This window comes from Thunnus albacares, chromosome 14 (genome assembly GCF_914725855.1).
Source record: "Thunnus albacares chromosome 14, fThuAlb1.1, whole genome shotgun sequence".
Taxonomy (NCBI): Eukaryota; Metazoa; Chordata; class Actinopteri; order Scombriformes; family Scombridae; genus Thunnus; species Thunnus albacares.
The window spans coordinates 5952149-5966815 of NC_058119.1; the positions used below are offsets into that span (position 1 = coordinate 5952149).

Sequence of the window (14667 nt, forward strand, 5' to 3'; positions counted from 1 at the left end):
TTAACCAGCTAGGAGGAGTCACACACTGTTACAGGAATACTGTGATAGGGTCATTTGATCCAAGAAAAATATAGATTATTGCTGCTTCAAGTTTCCAAGTATGGTTTTTTTAAGGTTAAAAGTATAAGTATACAGTAGGTTTCCATAGAGTTTCAAAGTTACATCATTAGAAATATTCTAAAAATAGTATGGTAAAACTGTCCCTGCTTCAACTCATGGCTCAGTCAGTCCCCCTTGAAATAAAATGATTTAGGCCATCAGCAGCCTCTTTCAGAAAATAACTGACCTTTGTCCCAGAAGAATAACGTGCTCCAAATTAATTGGTAAGGGAGGATAAATTAGTATGGGCGATATTATAAAGCACCCACTGGGTGCTCCAAAATAGGCTTCCTCGCTGTGGGATTTACTCTGGCCAAGAGAGAGAGGTGGAGAAATATGCCAGAGATTTAAGGGTACAGTCCAGGCAGAAAAGCCTAACTTTGTGAACTGACCCAACTGAAATAATGTGAGGGTTAACTGAAGCTCCCAATTTGGGAAAATAGGCTTTTCATGGCCCTGTATGCCCACTTTGTTTGTTTGGGTCTTTGCTTGGGGGGCAGTATTCTTTCCCCATATTTCTGACTAGATGATGAAATGACTCAAGTGTAAGTGAAGATTTCTTGAAACAGGTTAATTCAGGTCATGTTTTCATGAATTGCATTTTATGCAGTCAGTCTAAAAAAGGACAAATTTGCCTTGTGGTAAAAATATTGTCTCAATTCAATCACCTAATCCTGACGATATTTGAGATATGTTTTGAGAAACTAACCGTCAACTGTCTCACTGTCAAACTTTTTAAAAAGGGAATTCAATGCATGTTGGCTTCCACATTAATTATACTTCATTCTGACATCTTTTTAACAACTGCTATTCATGAAACAAAATTAGTCATACAATGATATTTAGCATTCTGCTCTGCAACAGTCACTTTTCTTCAAGCAATTAGCAATCATTCTATAAAAACAAATCAGTTAGCAACTGAACATATCAGTGAGAATATGTATCTATCATTCATTTTCTTTTCACACATTAGTAAAAAAAAAAAGTTACTTATTTCATTTTACAGATATATCAGTTTGGCACAATTCAATTGTACAGATGATGAATTAATCAACATCATATTTGAGTAATCTCTTGACCTTTTTGACTGTAAACAAACAAACAAACTGCATTTACAATAATGTACGTGTCAACCCCTTTACTCTGCACAAGGTAATATTAGGCAGGACTGACTACCAGGGTTGACATTAGTTCCTTCTGGTCCTGACATGACATACATGTATTGAGGATTGTTTTTTTATGCTTTGAAAATTCATGTTATGACATGATATGATTACTACCATCAGTTAACCCCTCAACAAGGAGTGGCCTGCCAGTGGGCCAGTCTTCTCGACCTCATGCTATGTGCTATGTGTTTCGTGCTGTACAGTCAAAATAGTTCAAACCCACAGAACTCTATGTTGAATTCCAGCACAAATCCCAAATTCCCAAAGATACGTAAATAGGCTACATTTTTAAATGTGTATAAAAAGACTCTGGAAAAAAAAACAAGGTTGAATTTCCATACTTAACTCACATTATGACAACTGAGCCATGTCCATGTCAACTGAATAAACTCCATTCACTGATAAAAACATCAGAAGCACTTGGTAGACTAGTGAGGGGAGCTTGAATTAGGATAACTACTTTTCCCAAGGTCAAGAATAAACTTCCATCATAGCTTCAATGAAGAGCAGGAACAAGCTGATACAGAATATGATATTGTCAGACAGCGTGGAATAAGATTATTCTAAAACCTTAAAGCTATTGGGGGAACAAAAGAGGGAACTGTATGTTAAGGGATAAAACATTTTAAAAACATGGCGCAAATAGAGCAGTGAAACTCACCCTGATTCCCAATGTTACCCCCATGAAAATGATGCCTCTTTTAGGTGCCGCGGCTCCTAAACTATGGAATGCTCTGCCCGCACCCTTACGGTCTGCTGATTCTGTTTATTCATTTAAAAAGCAGCTAAAAACACACTTGTTTAGACAAGCATTTGGCTAACCTGTAAGAAACAAATCGGCATTTTTATGTTTCTATGTGTAATGTGTTTTTCTTCTTTGATTCATGATGCTCATGAAAAACACTTTGTGACAAATGTCTGTGAAAAACGTTGTAAAAAAAACGTGTAAATAAATTTTACTTTATGTATTTCAGTCAAAGAAACTGTCAATAAATGAACATCATCCTCGAATAATACAAACTGTTCTTCACTAAACATATAGTTTGAAAACAGTATAGTGTATTCAAATAATATGGAAACATGTCAGAGATATAAATTGTCCCAGGAATAAAACTTCAACCACACACACACACACACATAGGCGCACATTCTCCAGCACACCAAGTGCACACACAGAGCTCCACTCCGCTAATGAAACAGTTTTCTCATGGTAAATTCCCATGCTAACAAAGCTGGCTCCCTTGGGATACATACATCAGGTCTACATGACTGATTCCTGAGTGCAGCTGGAGATAAAACTTGATGTTGAGACAGTCTTAATACATCATTACATAGCTGAATCCCTGCTCCTTTGGAGACATGAGAAAGCCAGATTATTTCCAGGTTTTCCTATTTTTAGATAAGCGAATTTAAGCAGTAGAGAGATGGGGTCAAAGTGCACATACTTGCTTGCAGTCTGGAATTCCACATAATTTTTTCCATTACCCAGAGTGCAGAAGGAGGAGCTCCTGGCCAGTGCGTAGAACTTCCTTATCAGCAGTGGACACACACACACACACAAATTTCATTACCCCCTCCTTACGTTTCCCTGTGGGATATCCTGCCCAGAACTAACTGTGTAGTATTTACTGACCCTCATGGAACACATTACCTGTGTTGTTATCTGTGTGCACACAGACCTCCACACATATTTGTCCTGTTATTTTTAGGGCCATTTCCACTTGCACTCCCTTCAAGCTGTTTGATTAGCAGGAAGAAAAGTGATGGAGGTATGCTAGCCTTGGCAGAAGCAAACCAGCAGACCAAGATGATGGTTGCCCGGGATTGCTTTAATCTGAAGTATCATTTTAAAGAGTTCAACATTTTGGGAAATTCACTTTCTTGCCGAGGGTTAGATGAGAAGATCAATACCACTCTAATGTCTGTGCAATCACTATGAAGCTATAGAGGAGAGATGGTTAGCTTAGCTTAGCATAAAGACTAGAGGCAAGAGAAAACAGATAGCCTGGCACTGTCTAAAGGTTTAAAAAAAAATCTGTCAACCAGCAACTCTAAAGCAAATGAACTTAACAGCAGAGACTCCAGGAAGTTATGATTCCAGCCAGGTAAATGTTCAGCACATACTTCCTGTGAAACGGCAAATTGTTGTTTTTACACTTTGGATTTTGTACAGATTAAACAAACCAGATATACTGTGTCAATTGCCTTAGAGGTACTGGAAGACTACGGTGACCAGATGTCCCGGTTTGTCCAGGATTGTCCCAGCGAATATTTGTCCCAGCTTGTAAAACACTAAAATGTCCCTGTTTTCAACATTCACTACCAAATTTTCCTGGTTTTCACCACAATTCAAATAATAATTATTATATAATACTTGTTCTCCGCACTTACATAGACATTTATCATGTTCTGTCCCATTCATTATTACATAACCCAATATAAAAACATAGATAATGCACCATGTGTCTGACTTCAACACTGATTTGTCTGTACGTGTATCAATCAATCAATGTGTCGTTGTCAAGGCTGTTGCTAGCCTATGATGCTATGTTATCATCCTGAAGAAGAGTTGGTCTAATCTAAAGAGCTCCAGGAGGCTTACTACTTCCTTCATATAGTACCTGGCAATGAACATGCTGAGTTCTGCACACAGTGCAAGTATACACGCACGGTGGAAATACTGATATAAAAGATCATATTAAGACAGCCAAACATAAGTGGTGGTTTCCGTGAGGGCTGAGAGCTCCAGAAAAGAAACTCTAACTAAGAAGAAAGACTGCAAAGTGTAAAGTACCCATCAATCTTCTTAAAGGTAACTTCCTTTAAAGGCTCGGTTTTTTGTTTTTAACAAGGTGCAATGGTGATTTAATGTTTTGACGTTTTAATCTTTGTGAACTCAAGGCTAGCTTGTAGCATAGCGTTTTGAAGATGTAAGTTAAAGTTATTTTTATGTTACAGTTTAATTTTATAGCCTATAAAATTATTTATAAACCACAAAGACTTTGTACCTTGTTTTGTAAAAAAAAAAAAAAAGCTGGCACAGAATGTGTCACAGTCGGCCATTTAGCCAGCTGCCTGCGCTTGTGCACACTGACAAATACCTTGGTGGATTTTGGGAGACAAAACATAATTTCTCATCTGCTGAAGAGCTGTCCATGGTGTTGAAAGGTGCGCTCAGTAGGTGTGTTAAGCGCTGAAATAATTTTCCCCCATCCTGATGAAAACACCCCCATCCTTATGTTACGTGCATAAGCACATACTTGTGCACGTGTGTGAATGTGAGGTACACTTAAGGGTCCCGGTTTGGGTGTTTGAAAATATGGTCACCCTATGGTAGGCAGATGTTTTTTACCTTCAGACAGAGCCAGGCTAGCTGTTTCCCGTTTCCAGTCTGCTTAAGTAAGCTAACCAGCTGTTGGCTTCAGCTACATATTTACCGTGCAGTCATGAGAGTTGTGTCAATCTTTGTAAGAAAGCGAATTCACAGTTTTGCAGAATGTCAAACTATTCCTTTAACCACCCTCTCTCTGTATGAACTACTTCACAATACATGAGTAAATAAATACCTTGTCTGAATAAACTGTGTGAACCATAGACTGTATATAACATACATGCAGTCTATGGTGTGAACCTATCATCCCGCTAGCTACCAAGCTAGCTTGCTAAATGACAATTATAGTAAGTTCATGAGCTTGAGGAGTTTTTTCCCCCCTCTTCAATAAACTCTTTATTGAATGAATTGATGTAAAATCCTGAGAACAAAATACCAGGGGGAGTAAACAGCACAATGCAGAGAATAGAAAGAAGCTTGGGGAGCTATTGTGGCTGACTAGCACAAGCGTATCCTGACTGGCTAGCAGGTTAGTTAGCTGTTAATTCACCAGCTAGCTACAGTAGTTTACCAATTAGCCCTGCAAGTACTCCCTACATGTCATCAAGTTTGTAGAACCAAATATTTTGTGAGGACAAGCAGATGAATGTCACAGTGACTCTTTCTGGTGAGTCTTTTCTCTCAGCAAGAGAGCAAACACGTGAATTTCCCAAAATGTCAAACTATTCCTCTAAAGATTAGGTTCATTTGTTATTTATTGTTGGGCTTGATGAGCTCTACTTGTAGCGAGCCACCCACTTCATTTTCCTCCCCTCTCTCCTCTGTCCTCCTCATCCTCCGTCTCTTCTTTCCTTCATTCCTCTTCTGCCTATTAAGGACACCGGTAATGGTATTTTTTTTTTTTCTCGCTTTGTCTTCTTTTGGCCTCCTCCTGAGCAAAACTATTAACTCTCAGTCACCCAAACCCAGCCTGACTTATGTCTATACAGGAACAAAAAGTTGTTAACTTCATGATAAACATTAGTCAGTCAGACTAAGAATGTTCCAGTACAGTCCACACAGTTTACACAGCTCTAATGGTACTTAGTTTACTGCGATAGTGCTGAGTATAACATTCAGTGAAAGAGATATAATCTAGTTTGGATTGTTTTCAAGGGTGGTCTGATCTGTTTTTAATTAAAGCCCTGTACATGTACACACACCAAACTACACACACAATAGCACTGGCCCTAATGTCTTTCCTTTGAATGTTATCATTATCCTCTTCATATCTCTGAATGACTGATTATGGATATTCAGTGGCATATCATGTTCACACATACAGAACATGGCAAACAAACACACACTCATGAAAACACAATCATAACATGGAGTCACAGAGACACACTATAAACAGGGAGACACACAAACACACACACACACACACACACACACACACACACACACACACACACATACACACTCCCATGCCAGACACAGCTGTGAGCACTCTCATTTTGGCGATAATCTCTCAGCTCTCTTCAAAGACTCTTAGTCAGCCATGACCGTGGCCCCCCTCCCCAAACACACTCACTTTCGCACACATACACACACTCTGCTGATGCTGTTAACATAATAGCTTCATGTGCCATCCTTTAGCCATTTGAGGATTGCCACTGTTCCCTCCCGTTATATCTGCACAGCTGGATGCATACTGAATGTGGTGACATACAATTCACATATCAGAGGCCTAAAATGTTTGCCCATCATCCCATTTCTCTGCTCCAGTGGCACCAAGAGATGTTCATGGACATGTATTACCTTGGTCAATAAAGAAAGCTCTCACTCTGTTTCTTACCTCATCTGTCCTGTTCAGGAACAGGAGCTCATTGCGCTGTTATCCAGTGTGTCACATGCCTGCCCTGAGCTGTTGACCTCAAACCTTTGACTGGAGTGAGCTATTTATGGTCCCAGGCTCCCTCAAAACCATCAGGGGAGATCACATCATGCCGCGTGAAAAGCATGTCTGTAATTAATACATGATGATCTGTGAATGATGCAGGAGGGTCAAGCTGTGCTACTGCCAGATGTTAGGTTTCAAATGCTAAAAGGTGACAAAAAGCGACACCACTGATCATTTTTCATCCCGAAATTTGGATGTCGACCACAACTGTCAGTCCACTGCATTCAAACAGGTGTACATGGCCATTTATATAACAATACTGTGGATATTTTAAAGTACAAAGTCAGTTTTGAGCTCTGCTTACTGAAATCAAATGTACTCTGAAGCCTAAGCCAGCACTGAACAGTCAATTTTCAGATGCAGTTCCCTGTTTTCCCAGTTCAGTGCCAAGCCTCGTGTAAGAAAACAGGTGAGCTAATACTAGATGAGCAATATGTTGTCAACAAACAGGTTTTGTGATGCCAGAAACAGGCCAATATAATCTATTCTCATTCACAATAATGTATTACACGTAGGCTTGGCTGTAACTGAACACCTTGGCAAAATCCAAGGTTTCCAGACATAATATGATTTGTTTTCCAAGATCTTCCTGCCAAAACCTAAATAGGAAATCTTTAGATCAAAGAGTGCGTGTCCACATTTGGCAAAGGACGTCTAGGTCTATGCAAGGATCGCTCACGCAATGGAAAGGCCAATTATCATCTAAACTCTGTAGCACAACATGTTAGGACATGCGTGTCAGGTCAGGAGCATTGTAGCTGTCTGCCAATGGCTGCTTAGTAAGCCCAGTTACATAGATGGATGTGATAGTTACCTGCTGTGAGGCATCCAATGGTTTCAGGAGGCTCTAATCATGGCTAATCAGAGGTGTGATATGATGATGATGTATCCATACTAGAAATCACACCGTGTTGTATTAAACAAGCTGTTTTAAAACCATTAATGCCATTAAACAGCATTTTTAAAAAAAAAATAGCAATGAATCATATGACTCACTGTAATTTGACAGAGTTTCAAATTCAACACCTCAGGCCATTTTCCCTTCACAGTTTTGATGTCTAGGTTCTACAAACAAAAACAGTGCTGGTTTATTTAAAGTGATCTGTAGTCACTCTTTCAGCCCGCAAGCAGTTACATTACATTACCTGCCCAGTGTGAAATGAAAAAACAACTAGCAAGCTAAAGAGATACAGACATTTTTGATGTTGGTGGACCATGGTGCAAAAATGCCAGTGAACATTGAACAAGACTACAAAGGTATATCCACAATGCTCTGCTTATGCCGAATAAATAACTAATAAGTGGTTTGCTAACCATATTAGAACATGATAACATATTACAGTGTAAATAATTTATGTCCATGTGTTTCTGCCTAATAGTGGTCAAAAATGACTCATTGCAACTTTAACAGTAAAATGTATAACTTTCTGTATGTTGTCCTCCACCACATGGTGTGAAGTAATCAAAATGTTACGTTAGATGGTGAAGTTGTTGATATTTGTGTGAAAATCTGCACTTTTGAGCTTATAGCTTATATAGTTGAGCTTATTTCATAGCAGGAATTTTGACTTTTTATAGTAGGAAAAGCACAGGTCTTACTAATATCAGTAACAATGACTGTTATATTCAAGTGTCCTCGTAAGTGAAACATTAATTTTATTATTTACATCTGTGCCTTTCCTACTGTAACATGTCAAAATGTCTACTGTGAAAATGGCATATCTGTTGATTCTGACATTTAAAAAAACATGTGTGGTGGTTAATTTGTTTAATGCTAGGCTATCACCTGTCTATCAAATAGACTTGAAAAACTGAAAACTTGACAAGTTGATCTCAAAAGCATAGATGCATACAATTTTTTAGATGATTTGGATGACTCTATTTCACAGATGATATTTCAGTTTAGCGAAAAACAAACAAACAAAACATAACATAATGGATACCAGCTTTAAACAAGACATTATGAATTTTAAACTGACCCAGGACAGTGCAACAACTCTGTATGTTTGCTGTCTTTCTCCCATAAATTTAATTACCATTAAAATCCAATTAAGAAGAGAAAATGCAAACAAAAAGAAAAAAGTGGTACTGACCATTCTTCAGTGAAAAAAAAGGAATCCATCAGTGGTTCAATGTGGTCCTGCAATTGCAATTTCAACTGAATGTGTTCAGTTGTTTCTACATGAAGGATGAACAAGCTCGTGTTTGCTTGTGTCAGATATAAACCATGCCTGTGGCATCCTCAAGGACACATGGCATCAGTGAGATTCATGGATAAGTATGCCATGACAAAGAGGTTACATTGTTGTATGTATGTCTCTGAACCTTGAAGCTGTTCATTGAAAGTGTTGCTTCTATAATTTTAACCCGTTCATGGAAAGCACTCCATCAGCCCATGCCATTAACATGTAGATTTAATTCAAATACATGGAGTATTGTTGTCCATTATAAGAAAAATAGAAATAGTTTATGTAAATAAGACAGTTGCTTAAAGTCCTTCTTTTTGTTCCTACAGTTGGATGTTTGAGCTTCACTGTGTAGAATGATGTATGTGCAGAGTTTGACACTAGAAGACTGTTTTCACATTCATCTGCTGAAAGTGACAGTGTCTCCAATTTCAGTAGATGGGTCTATGAGCAGGATTTGTGACATCACAAATAGTTTGTAAGCCAGTTGTGGTTCAACATTCAACTCACACAAGTATAATATGGAAACTTGAAGTCTCCAGTGCACAAACACTGAGAATGGACTCTACAGTGAAATAGGAGACATCTTGTGTCCAACAGTTAAACTTCAGAAATGAAAAATATTTGCATATTTGTATATTCTAGAATTATTAATGGGGGAGAAAGGGTAGATGTAATTTTAAGGATTTCAACAAGATAATTGAGCTTTTTTGTGAAAAAAAAACATATTAGACAAATTATTATTCAAAGTAGAGCATTTCTATATACATCTTAAAACATGTTTGGAGGGGATCTTTAATTTCCAGTTGCAGGCAACATAAGTGGTGGACATACTGAAAAAGACCGTGGGGTTGCCCAGCTGTGTCCGATAATGGACGTCGTGACGTGAGAAGGGGAGCTGCTGTGTTTACGGTGCGCTGGCCCTTTAAGAGAGCCCCGTGTTTCCATTGGCACGGTGACGTCAGAGCAGTGAAGGACTCCAGCCTATCCTCTCTAAACAGTGAAGGCAATGGTCCTGGCAGAGAGTCCTGCTTTAGGAGGGAGACTTTTTACACTGCACAAAGCTGGGGAAACACTCCTCGCTGAAATGAGCCAGAGCCCTCAAGCACTCGCCGTGGATTAAAACGGAAACTTTTACGATGGCTCTGAACGTGAAAAAGTAGCACGAGAGCACCAGCACGCTAACCGCCGCCGCCAAACGGACCTTCTACTGCAAAGCAACTCCTAGTAGATGCGCGGCCACTGCTGAAAAATATGCTCCAGCCGAGCCGCCTCAACCCCGGCTTCAGTCGCAAATTCTCAGTGTTCTAACCAGTTTCGTGAGACATTCGCCGGCTCCTGTTTGTTTGTTTGTTTTTTCCGCTTCTTACCTGTAAAGTGCGCTGTTCAAGTCCCCCGACCCACCTGCGAGAGAGAATTATGGCAGGGAAGCTGACAACAGCGCAGGGCACAGGAATACTGCTGGTGACCGCCAACGTCGGATCCCTGTTCGAGGATGTGAGTTTCCCCGTTGATACACGCTGTCTGTCAGCTGTCTGTTTACACCAGTGTTGTGCTTGTAATTGTTTTTTTTTTTTTTTTTTTATACACACAGTTAACTCCTTTATATGATGCTAAATAACGTCTCAGCTGGTCACGACTCGCCTGAACACCTATACTCTCATGTATGAACACATGGGCCTTTCATAATAACCATAAAGACACATGCTAGCTCCATGTGTTAAAACCTATGTATTCTACATATGCAATGACCCACTTTTTCTTTCATGTTTTCTGCCTGTCCTGTATGAATGGCTGGGTAAAGATATGAGCACTGGTCATCACCTGTATCACTACTGTAGTGTTAACATGACCAACACAAGATCCAGTTGTTGTCATATATCCAACCTTAACTACAAGTGTGCAGAAGCTCTTGACCTTTGCAGAGTACAATCACCTTTTAGGCTGATGTAAAATGTTTGTATGCATCACAGACAATACAGTTAAACTTGTGTAAGTTTTAAAAAGCAGTACAAACAATATACTGCTAAAAGTGTAATAGATCTTTACTGATATCAGTGGTTGCATATCTTTTTTTTTAGTTTTTTCTTTGTTGACAACAGTTTCACAAGACAAGATATTAGATAAGAAGCACTTCACTCATTACACATGACAGTTTTTTTTCTGCAACATAGAGTGGGGCAACTGATGTTTTGACACCTTCCACTTAATTTTTTTATTCATGTCATGGCTGCCCTGTAGTATCTCACTGAACACAAGACGCAGGATATTTCGTAAGCTGTGAGTAGTGTGTGTTATGATAAAAACTGACGCTGCACACACACACACACGCACCAATGTCCTATTTGCACCATTATAAGAGCAAGCAGTATTTGAATAGTCACTTTAAAGCAACACACTTGTTTGGCTGAAGAAAGCAAAACCATGTTCTGTGTAAAAATAGGTGTGTCAGGTCTCCTAAGGAGTGCCTGTGCATGCTGTTGAATGCTATCTGTAGCTGTTATCATAAATTTGGACTCTTTCCTTCTTCTATCTTAGGCTGTAGCTTGGTATCTGATGGCACTAAATTAGGGTGGAAAGTGTAACTCATATGTTGACTAAATGTTTCAAGTTTAAACACTTTGTGTCACTTTCAGTGTTGTGTCAATGGTGAGTCTCCCTCTTCCCCCCCCTTCCTTTCACCCGTGTGAAGTGCTGATCCCAAACATGAGGGAAGAGCTGTTTCCCTCTCTGGAGTAAGCCTATAAATAGCCTGTCTCTCACAAGCGCCCAGCTTTGGGTGTCTCGTGGAATTTTTTTTTTTTTTTGCTCCACCAGACTTTGAACAGACTGAGTCAAAATGCACATTATAGCGTGTTTCCTTCTATGAGTAGATGTGCTGATTGTATTTAGTATGAGTCTATAGTCTTCAGTGTGCTGGTTCCCCTTTTTGATGCATATGAAAGTTGAATGAAGTCTTTGTGGAATGCTTTTAACGCCGTCTCCAAATTTAGATCTTATGTAGATGAAAAGATTCTGTGTTATGGTGGCCTAACGAGACCCCGATAAAGTTGGACATATATTCCCATGTCATCTCATAGAGCTTGATTTCTGCGGCTGCAGGCTTCTGTGTTTATAGCCATTACAAATGTAAACACACTCTTAACATACAGTTGTGGTGTGTTTGAACAAGGAGTGCCACTCTGCAAGTAGCGATTCAAACCTTTAGCATAAAATATACACAGATTTTTTTTTTTTTCCGTCCTGTTGATTGAAGGTGTAGGAGGGAGATAGAATGACAGGATAAGACAGCTCTGAACAAATGTCAGCGACTGATGGGTGCATTTAGGATCTGATGATGTTGGGCGGCGTTGTCATACTGTCGTGCCCCTGGGAGCTTGACGCCTCGGGTTTTAAAGTTTAGATTGGAGTGACGCAGATAAAATTTGGAGCGCGTAGAGAGCACAGTGGACACAGTCAGTCCGACTCACTCAGTTTGTTCTGAAAGTCAGTGCGTCCTAAGCTTACTGAAACTGGCCGCCTCCTGAAACCCTATATCGTCTCCTGCATTTGAAGAGTTGAAGAAATTAGATTCAACTAACATTATTACTTTACTGCCGTTAGTCCAGAACTGCTGCCTTTACTGCTACACACAACATCTGTTGCATGTCTATGAGTTTTTCCTTATCAGAGTTGATCTGAGTTGCTCAGGATAGAGGATGTTGTATAAATTTCAAAGCATCTTGTGATGTTGAGCTATATAAATAAATTTGACTTGACTTACTGCTACTACCCAGATTTCATATACACTTTGAATCTTTTTATCTGTATAATTTTAAGTTTAACAATAAACTGAAAGGAGCACTTCACTGATTTTACACACTAAGTTCAGTTTATTCATCATGTCAGGACATAGCCAGTGAAAGTTGCATAATGTCTTCTATGGTTCTGGAGGGAGCTTTCCAAAGTCTGAGAATTTTTTATCACCATTTGGGCACCAGGCAGACAAATTGGGGATGTGGGGTTTGGAAAGAAGCAGGTAGGATCTAATGAAAGAAGCTATCGAGCTGCATCATGGATCACTGTAAGGTCTCACTGGAGCTGGACCCATACTAGGGTCTAAGGTCAGGATATGAGCAAATTAAATAAACATACAGTATCAATGTATTTTTAACATACAAAACACATTAAAGGACCGGACTGTGCCCACAAACAGCAGGGAATAGAACCTCTGTCTCAGCCGGTCTCAGTGCCTTGCTGTAATTATTTAGTCACACAATAATGTTGTTCCGAGACGCTGTTTTGCAGTTAGATGACTCAGTATTTTTCTACCCTCATAACACTGCTCTGGTTATTCCTTTCACACTGTTATTCATTATGGCAAATAATCTCCATCCAGCCCATTTGGCTATTATCCTGATCCAGTTATTAGTTATTGTCTGAACAGTATCTAAAGCAGAAGACAAACAGTCACTCTCAAGCCTAAGCCATTTTCCAGTCTTTCAATCTGGCTCTCTGTCAATCTAATTATGATGGAAAACATTGTTTTCTCCCCCGTGTTTAAAATGGCTTTCAAGAGTTTACCTTTATTTGCTTTTTGTTGAGTCTCCCATGCTTACTTTTGTGTTTTTTAAAGGTAAAGTAACCCCTCCAGCTGAGAGCTGGATTGTTTGTTTCTTAAGTTTTGCAGTTGGTCATCTGGTCAGTTCAAACACAACAAGGTTCAGCTTTTAAGGGAGCAGCAAGAGGCTGATGTAACTGTACTACACTTGAATCACCACACACAGTAGAAGATGATACATGACCGAAATTTTCTTCCACTTCTGTCTGGTCTTGATTTATTTATTCCCATCAGATTCTGTCCTGATTCTGTTACTTGTAGTGTTATCCAGTTTCAGTCAAATACAGCATTTCTCATGTTTAGTTTTGTTGAGCTTTTGACAATTCACTGATGGAGCTCAAAATCTGCCTCCTGGGTAACAGATTTTCTCAATTTATGTTGAGCAAATAATGATAATAATGATAAATGCTGTGCTGAAACAGTTTCTGCATATTAAAAGGCTCCCAGGCGATAGTGAAGTTATAACATACATTAAGTCCTCCAAAGCCTCAGGATATCTTCTCTCCAGGCTTGACTTTATCATCCGTTCCCATCCTCAAGACACAGTGGGAAGACACTGCAGGAATCCCATGGGTTCTGCAGGATTCCTGATCTAAAGTCAGCCTTTAACTCACAGTTCAGTGTACAGTAGATGAAGCTGATTAATTATCCTGCTTAACTGTCAGCTGTCTGACATTGTCATGCCCGCTAACATCCACCACAGGAAAGATAGCCTAGATAGTTATAAGTAAGTTAATGAGGTTGTGAATGACTTGCTTGATCCAGGCGATTCTTTGAAATGCCACGGTGGTATCTCACAAACCTCATCAAAACATGTCATTCAGTAGCAGACCTGTGGTGAAGCACTGAAGACCAGACAAAGCTGATGATAGATATGAGTCTTTATTAGCTAACCGTTACAGCTGAGTTGAACTTAAGTTGGAAATTCATGCCAATACATGGGCATGTTTCACTTAAAAACAGTTTGAAGAGCTCTTACGTGTTTTCCTTTGTAGTTCGGTTTGTTTAACCAGGTGGGATCTTACTGGACTTGGGTGTCACCAAATAACCACACCATGACGCCTGCAGTGCAGTGCAGCTTTTGTTATTTTACAAGAGGATGGAGGTGTAGTTCTTGAAGTGTGAATGTAATCTACTGTACCAACAAAGAAGCAGGAAATGACTCCAGAGTGTAAAATTCAGTGGTTGAAATTCATCCATGGAAAACCTAACTCAACAAACAATTAAGTGTCGAGCACAAGCTGCCACCTGGGTTGCTTTCTCATATTCCGATAATGTTCATGTTTTCCTTATCTGGCATGAACATCTGAGAAAATATATCACAGACAAGCCTGTGCAGATGC

The 14667-nt window shown here is 39.4% G+C and overlaps 1 protein-coding gene across 2 annotated transcripts in view; it reads left to right on the forward strand.

The window, feature by feature from the left end:
* Window positions 1-9692: 9692 nt before the first annotated feature.
* The window catches only part of LOC122996964 (inositol polyphosphate-5-phosphatase A), a 148125-nt gene continuing 143150 nt past the window's right edge, over window positions 9693-14667 (forward strand). Inside the window, exon 1 of one of the 2 annotated variants that reach the window (XM_044372796.1) lies at window positions 9693-10221. In XM_044372796.1, coding sequence (XP_044228731.1) covers window positions 10144-10221 — 78 coding nt within the window. In that variant the 5' untranslated portion in view covers window positions 9693-10143. The remainder of the gene's footprint in view (window positions 10222-14667) is intronic. The other variant, XM_044372797.1, reaches the window with a different exon arrangement.